Below are 8,897 nucleotides of genomic sequence, written 5' to 3' on the forward strand. Positions count from 1 at the left end.
GACTGCCTCAGCTAGACTGGTGCTCTTTATACTACCGTGCTACAAGACCTGTAACTGGTCAGTGAGATATTATTCATTCCAGTTACTGTGCTAGCTAATTAACCAAGATGTGTGAATGAACGTGATGACTGCAGCTATATAACAGACTTCCTAGGTCTGTGGAGAGTTGCATATTAAAACAATGTATTAATAGCAAAATTAAAAACAGTGAGAAAAGCTGGTGAATGCAGGAGACCCCCCCCCCCCCCCCCCCCATGGCTCCAGCTGGTGGAAATTCCAGATCCTCATCGGCTACTAACTGGAGATTAAACTGCAGGAAGAGGCTAATGTCTGAGGCTCCACCTTGTGGACAAAAGCTGGAACTGTTTATCTTCAACCCAGGCTTCTCTCATTCTCCAGACAGGCAAACTGGATGCGCAATAGAGGAAAGGTGGCTAATAAATACTACAGTTCATAAATAAAATTCCATGCAGATCTGCTCAGGAAGTCGGCTTGGTGGGAGGCGGAGGAGGACTGGCATCGGCAATGGTGGCCAAGTAGATGAGATTCCTGTGCAGAACTTGCTGATACCTGGAGGGCAGAGAGGAGAGCCATGAGCTGATTGACTAATGGTGTGTACACACTTGAAAGATTTACCACCTTCCATGTAGTATGAGAGCCATACTCTACACAGTCTATTCTATGGAGCTGAACTCCCCATCAGACAGAAATCTTTGCAAGATGCTGCACACACAGATGCTGCACACATGCAACAGATCAGTATCTGCAAAAGATCCGTTCCTGTAAAATGCATTCATAGTCTGATATCTGCAGATCCCATACACACCTTGTTTAACAGACATTCATCTGCATATCTGACAATCATCTGCAGATCCATTCCGGTGGATCTGATCTGCAGATGAATGTCTGTTAAAGAGACACTGAAGCGAATAAATTTTGCCCTTTTTACCTTACTATTCGCTACAGTAACTTTGTCGTGGATTTTGCTGCGCTAAGAGGCAGAGCTTTCTGCTGTAGCTCTGCCTCTCCTGCCGTCAATCGCCACCTCTCCCCGCCCCTCTCTGTGAAGGAAGAGTGAGAGGGGCGGGGAGAGGTGGCGATCTGCCGCAATTGACATCAGGAGAGGCAGAGCTGAAAGCTCTGCCTCTTTGTGTAAATGCCAGCCAGATTGCCCCCTGGGGATTTGGGGGGTCTGCAGCCCTCATTTTGCGGCACTTTACGTGTGCAGAGAGCACTGAAGCGAATTATAAGGTAAAAAGGGCAAAATGAATTTGCTTCAGTGTCTCTTTAAACAAGGTGTGTATGAGATCTGCAGATATAACTATGAATGCATTTTGCATGAATTGATCTTTTGCAGATACTGATCTTTTGAATGTGTACAGCATCTTTGTGTGCAGCATCTTGAAAAGACTTATCTGATGGGGAGTTCAGCTCCATAGTACCACTGTAGAGTATGGCTCTCATACAACATGGAAGGGGGTAAAACTGGTCTATGTTCTTTCATTAATCTTTGAAGTATATATGTAGCATAAGGCTAGAGAACAGAGGTGGAAATGGTCAGTAAAATTAGTATTTGGAGCACTCACAATCTAATCCCTACCATAGTGTCATATGTATGTACTGTGTAGTGTATGTATTGTAGTCTAGGACCAATTTTAGTGGGAAGCCAATTAACTTATCTGTATGTGTTTGGGATGTTGGAGGAAACTGGAGGAAACCCACACAGACACCAGTAGAACATACTGCCACCCAGCAGATAGTTTCCTTGCTGGGATTCGAACCAAACCCACCGCAAACATAAGATGCACCAGAAAATGTCTTTACAGGAAACACCAAGGCACTGGGCAAACTAGTTTAATATAAAAGAAGTTCACTATATCAGAAATTGTCATACTAAACACACAAAGTTTACCATAGTGCTCTAACCCTTATTCAATTGGGAGTATTTTTTCCCTCTTTCCTTTCAATACTTCAGTATGCGAGCACAGACAGCTTCTAAAGCCAGATCAAAATGCACAGTGCATAATATGCAGGGACTGGCATACAATAATCGTGCATCAGCTTGCACAGAAGGTAGCATAGATCTCACCAGTTAATGCAGGTACAGTACTGATAGTGTGGGCTGCACGGTGGCGTAGTGGTTAGCTCTCTCGCCTTGCAGCGCTGGCTCCCTGGTTCGAATCCCAGCCAGGGCACTATCTGCAAAGAGTTTGTATGTTCTCTCCGTGTCTGTGGGTTTCCTCCGGGCACTCAGGTTTCTTCCCACGTTCCAAAAACATACGGATAAGTTAATTGGCTCCCCCTAAAAAATTGGCCCTAGACTACAGTACTTACACTACATAATATAGACATATGGCAATGGTAGGGATTAGATTGTGAGCTCCTTTGAGGGACAGTTAGTGACAAGATATATATATACACTGTACAGCGCTGCGTAATATGTCGGCGCTATATAAATACTAAATAATAAAAATAATAATAATAATAATAGTGTTCTCCTCTGTCCACATTTATGTGCAGCCTGGATAATACTGTGGCATTGCAGCCATGCACAAGCAATCACAGATGACAGGCGATTTCCTCAGTAATTAGGCTGCAGCTTACACAGGGAGCATAGGTCTCACTCGCTGGAGCTTTTGAGGTAACCCACGCAGGCCCAGAGTAGCGAGCAGACTACAAGTAGCCGCCCACCTACAGCTCATTGGACTCCGACTGACCTATGACGCAAGTGCCCGCCCACATTCCTCTATAGCCGGATACAGAATACAGCAGGGGTCAAAAACAAGCTTACTATAACAGAAGTTCTATTATATCCGGGTTTACTATATCAGATGCTACTACAATATACTTATAATGGGGCTTGACCTGAACACATGGTTTACTATAATGAGATTATACTGTACTATGTCAGCTTTCCAAGCACATTTCATTCACATTGTATGTAGCTAGGAACCGGGCCATGCAAACTTGACAGGAAGTTTATGTGATTGTCATAACAATGTAAATGAAATCTGCATGTTACTGCATTTCCATCTCCATAGCTTTGGCTCTGCTGGGCACCTGCAGGCAGCTGGTGATTTTGTGGCACTCGCTGTCTCTGAGCAGAGGCCATGTGACATGCAGGGGTTTCTACTACACTGTAAGAAAAAACGTTCCCATTGTTGTGTATTTTCACAGTGAAAATTTGCATTAGTGTATAAACCAATGATTATGAATGGGCTAGTTTTCATCTAATGCAAAGACAAACAAAACACAGCCTGCTGCATTCGTTTTGGAATCCTTAATGTGATTTATTGCATGTTTATTCTTACCAGAAACAGGAACTTGTCATGTTGTCAGTAAGCAGAGTATGTAATTTAGGCCAACTGCAAAAAATGTTCATAAACGCATATAAAATACCATGCATTGTTTCAGTTGTATTTGAGTCACACACCTGTAACAAGCATGCAGTGTGTCATACCACGTGCATAGTGAGAATCCAGCCTCATACTTGTGCTGGACCACCTGTGGCAAGTGAGAGCCATTGGTCCAACGTGGTCTGGCTGTAGCCTGCGGCAGATGTGCTCCCCAATATACTATATGGTGGAATGTATTAGCATGGCCCAGGATAATCGCAGACTGCACAGAAGTGCGGCCCACTTGATGCAACGGATCCCGTGGTGTGAACCAGCCCTGAATGTACCCTGATAGTGGAGAGAGAAGACAGAACTTATCCGCATTTTACTGTGGTGTGAGTCCCTGCTAATAAAATTTACACAAAATCGAATCTCTCCAAAAAAACATAAGCAATGACAAGCTGACACTGTCCTAAGGAGCCAAAGAAGAGAGTGAGAAGTGAAAAGTTTTGGGCTGGATTTGAGCTGTACTGAACAAGTTATTACTTGTAGATTTGTCCATAAAAAAATGCACCACATGTACACTTACTTAGAACATTCTGTAGCTCGTCCCTTGTTCTGGTATTCCACAATGCAGCGGATGAGTTGATCATTTTCCTCCAGCAGCTATACAGAACAAAAAGAAAATGAGATAAAACAAAACACAGCGCTCTACAATGACGCTGGCTTATTTGGGACTGTGCCGACATCACTGCTCACTGTGGCAGGCAATGGCCTCTGCTGAAAAATGAACCTCAAATTCATCAATGCCACTTTTATTATAATGGGTCTAATCAGACTAAAGCAGGATGGATTTTCCCCGGAAATTGGTAAAGTTGGCATATAATCTGCATTTGCCATTTTCAGGTTTTTATTTTGATTTTTCATGTGTGGTTGTGCAATTTTTGTTTGTGTAACATTAAATCACAGGCAAAAAATAAATAAATAATAATAATAATCAGAAAAATAGACCTGCTGTCCAAATTTCAGAAAAACTCAAAATCTGAAGTCTAGTAATAGTGAACCCAGCCTAAAGTTATTTTGGAGTGGTGGCTCCCTCCACCCTTCTGAATGTTCTGGTGAAGATGGCTTATTTAAAATATTTCCAAGGGAATCTTAAAGAAAACCCGAGGCGGGGTTCTAAGAATGCAATCCACATACAGAGGCTGGGTATGCCTATAGAGCCCAGCCTCTGTTGCTATTTCAATCCCCCCTAAGCCCCCCCTGCGCTCTGTAATCAGCCATAAATTACAGCCGCGCTGCCGACACAGCGTGTCAGAGCGGGCTGTGCTTACATCAGTAATGTCACTCTGTCGCTATACATTTCACCACATCATTGTGGGAACACTGCTTTCTTGTGTGTTTGGGAACATTACCTAACTACCTTTAGGCTGCTTTCACAGTGGGACGTTACAGGCGCACATTAGAGGAGCCTGTAACGCACCCCCACCACACAGCAATGAAAAATCTATGGGCTGTTCACAGTGCCCATGTTGCGTTACACAGTAATGCTTCACGTCAAGACAACGTACTGCATGCAGTACTTTATACGCGGCTAAGCCGCGTTAGACTGTTTGCACATGCTCAGTACGGGTGTTTTTGTTTTTTTTTAGGGGCGGAGAGGAGGCGGGGAGAGGCCGCTACGTAGCCAGGCACATGGCTACTTGGCATTCACTGCACTTGCAGTGTTTACTCTTTGGAGCGGCCGCTGATTGGCTGGCGGGACCACGTGATGCGGAGAGCTCCGCTCACGTGGTCTCCGCAGCGCCTCCGACAGAGCAGGTGCACCAAGAGCTGCTTGTAACGCGGCTCTTGATAGCGTCCTGCTCCAACACCACCAGGCGTTGCGTTAGGGGCACGGCATGTGCCCTATAACGTCCCCTAAATGCAACGTCCTGGTGTGTAAACAGACTGGGTCAAGTTGCCTATCTGCATTTTGGGTGGAAACTCTGGCCCACTGCCTGAGAGTTACATTACAGTTCACTTCACCCATGTCATGGACATGCCCATTTTGTGTCACAGCGCGCTTAGCATGCTGCACTAACACCAACCAGCCGCCCCACCCAGGTTGAGCCCAGAGAAATGTAACTGTAAATATTTTAACCCCCAATTTACTGCTTTTTTTTTTTTTTTTTTTTTTTACAGTAGCCCCTATTGTGTGTTCTGTCCCCCAGAATGGGGACAAATGCCAAGGAACCCCTGCAGACTACTAAAGAAACCCTGGTTGAGAAAGCCTGCCCTAGAGGCTGCAGCTCTGGCGTTTTGAGTCAACCAGGAGAAAAAGTGCAATATAAATGTTCTGTGTCAGTCACTGCACGGGGTCTCTGTTAGTGATGCGAAGTAGCAGCAGCTGATGATGGGATAATCTCCAACTCCCCCCCCCCCCCCCCGCGACCCTCCCTCCCACCGCGCTGCCACACCCCCCTCCATAGGATTTTTCTCACCCGCTGCAGGTTGTCATCAGGCACGTGCGCTCGGCCTCGCAGCCTCTCCGGTACAAACACCAGCGACATCTTCTCCAGCGATCTGACTGCACTTCCGGCGCACGCCTACTACGTCATCCCTGCTGCGCGTCGCCGAGCTTCATCATACGTCTCTTGTGGTGCGTAAAACCGAGGCGAAAGTGATGTTCTGCGCATGTGAGTAAGCTGCAGCGGAGATCGGTGCGGGGCTGCAGGAGGATACAACGTCACGCTGTCACACTACAGCGTGAAGCTGCTGGGGCGTGGCCAGAAATAGCACGTTAGGATGTGGAAAATATAAGAATGTAAAAACAACAAAATATCCCCCTCCCCTCTAGTGCTAGTGACGCCTCCTTCTCTGTGCCCCGCCCCCAGCTTTATTGACTATTATTACAGCCACTGACTGATGGAGATGCTGTATCTTGTGCTACCATGGGGACCTGCATATCTCACCCACAGCTCCACCTGCCCTCCCTGCTAGTGATCTGCCCCCACACCAGATCATCCACAAGGCAATCCTTGGCAGTTGCCTAAGGCCTGGGTAGAGTCTAGGGGCCTGATGGATGCAAACCCCACCAAATGTTATTACAAAAGCGCCAGGTGATCATAAAGCGCGGGGAAAAAACTGCTAAAGCCCCATTTGTCTTAATCCTTGTAATCCTTTTCTGCCTCACACACACTCTACTGAGTCCCCTCTGCAGCTGCAGCCATTGATCTGATCATCTCACCAGCTCTGGCCTACCTTCACAAGCAGAACGCGTCGCTGCCCTTCTACAGCCTCCGCCCCAATCTGTCGCCTGAGGGATTGCATTCCGATTAAAGATGTGCTTGATTTACACGTAGAAGAAACCTGAGATGGGCAGATTCAATGATTTTATCATTACCTTTTATACTTACTTTATACTTTGTTCGCCTGGTATTGGCCCCGGTACCCTTCTGCGCTTGCACTTTATGTGTATGTGCAGAAGAGCTGACTGACGTGACTGAGCCAGATTACCACGGCCGATACCAGACGAACTGAGGCACTCGAGAGGATGGTGAGGGACGCATCGTTGCTCGTCTCAGGTACACTTTAAAGTGGCCATCGATAATCCAATTTGATAATTTTATGGATACGGATAAAAATCAGTACAACAAGCATGCCCGATCGATTATTAGGCTAATTTCGGGCTTAGGACCTAACAGAACAGTACACTGCCTTCCAAACCAGAGGTTTTTTTTGTGTTTCTGGTTCAAACCTTGTCAGTTTGAGCCTGTGTGCAGCAACAACTTACCAGAGCCCCCTGCTAAATTACCAATCGGGGCCCCTCATGTGGCTGATAAAGCACACACACCTTATCCCCCAGCACCCTCTTGCGTATGACATCACTGTGTCATATGCATGATACTTCTGGCCATGGGTGCTCGCTGTAGGACGCGCACAGCCTGGCCGGTGCCTGTGCAGTCAGTCCCGACCCTGACGACTGGAAGAGGATCCCGGGGGGCTTTTAGGTGAGTTATAGGGGGCTGAGAGCAGAACAGGTGGAGCAGTAGGTATCAGCACAGGTAACAGTATATGCCTGCTCCTCCGTGTCAACAAAATTTGAGCTCTGGTATCCTTTAACCTCTTGCCGACCGCGTCACGCCAATGGGCGTCGCCGCCTCACACTGACAGACCAAACTCACTGTGTAACGCACTCGTACTACACACAGCTGTTTGTGTAGTGACGGCCGTGCTGGACTGGTGCGCACCATGGCGAGAGTGCAGTCCATGGCGGTTTTCAAGCCCATATGGTCGCCGGCCTGAGGTAGCTCAATGACAGAACAACAGTGACTGTCCAGCTGATCGAATTTGGTCTGTCCACAATGAAGCAACCCCCCGAGTCACTCATATAGCCGGCGGTCATTGCTTCATTGTGATATGCAAGTCCCTTCACCGCGGCAAGGTAACGATCACGAAGAGGAATTGACACATGTACATGCCTTTTGTTTTGTTGTTGCAGCCAGAAAAATTAGGCAGGCATGTACACGCACCAGAAAAATTATTCTAGCAGCGGCCTTAAAAATTCAGGAATCCGCGTGGAGTCCTTGACCCTGTTGGTGGTGGCAGAGAAGGCAGTCAAGTGGCCTGCAGGCAGAAATGCTGTGTGGGAGCCGACTTAGTCTTGGGGCAGGCAGTCACACGGCGTGCAGGCAGAGATGCTGTGTGTGGGGACTGACTTATTCTTCGGGTGGGCAGGAGCCCTCTGGGATCCATGCCTCATTCATTTTGATAAAGGTGAGATACTGAACACTTTTGTGACTTAGGTGACTTCTCTTCTCAGTGACAATACCTCCAGCTGCGCTGAAGGTCCTTTCTGACAGGACGCTTGAGGCAGGGCAAGACAGAAGTTGGATGGCAAATTGGGACAGCTCTTGCCACAGGTCAAGCCTGCGCACCCAGTAGTCCAAGGGTTCATCGCTGCTCACAGTGTCTACATCCACACTTAAGGCCAGGTAGTCAGCTACCTGCCGGTCGAGGCATTGGTGGAGGGTGGATCCGGAAGGGCTAAGGCGAGGCGTTGGACTAAAGAATGTCCGCATGTCTGACATCACCATGACGCTAGAGTGTCCTGTCCTTGCCTGCGTGGACATGGGAGGATTACTGGCAGTGGTACCTTTATTGCGTTGTGCTGTGACATCACCCTTAAACGCACTGTAAAGCCTAGTTGCAAGCTTGTTCTGCAAGTGATGCATCCTTTCTGCCTTCTGGTGATTTTGAAACATGTAAGTAATGTACCTGCCCTGACCGTGCTTGGCAGACCAGGCATCCGTGGTCAACGCTGTGTGCCAGAGATAACACCACTTGCCTCTCAACTTCATGGTACAGTTTGGATATCGCCGTTTTAGAGAAATAATTGCGGCCTGGTATTTTCCACTGCGGTATCCCAATGGCCACAAATTTACGGAAGGCCCCAGAGTCCACCAGCTTGTATGGTAACAGCTGGCGAGCTAACAGTTCCGCCAAGCCAGCTGTCAGATGCTGGGCAAGGGGGTGACTGGCAGAAATTGGCTTCTTCCGCTCAAAGATTTCCCTCACGGA

General features: G+C 47.4%; 1 protein-coding gene across 1 annotated transcript; it reads right to left on the reverse strand.

Moving 5' to 3' along the window:
• Positions 1-241: 241 nt before the first annotated feature.
• Positions 242-6,048, reverse strand: SS18L2 (SS18 like 2). Its single transcript, XM_068261573.1, has 3 exons — positions 5,819-6,048; positions 3,925-4,001; positions 242-570 (listed from the first exon to the last, which is right to left on the reverse strand). Exons 1-3 carry the CDS (start codon positions 5,885-5,887, stop codon positions 480-482), a joined length of 237 nt encoding a protein of 78 aa, XP_068117674.1. The 5' UTR covers positions 5,888-6,048; the 3' UTR covers positions 242-479.
• Between the last annotated feature and the right edge of the window lie 2,849 nt (positions 6,049-8,897).

Source organism: Hyperolius riggenbachi, chromosome 11 (assembly GCF_040937935.1).
Source record: "Hyperolius riggenbachi isolate aHypRig1 chromosome 11, aHypRig1.pri, whole genome shotgun sequence".
NCBI classification, from domain to species: domain Eukaryota; kingdom Metazoa; phylum Chordata; class Amphibia; order Anura; family Hyperoliidae; genus Hyperolius; species Hyperolius riggenbachi.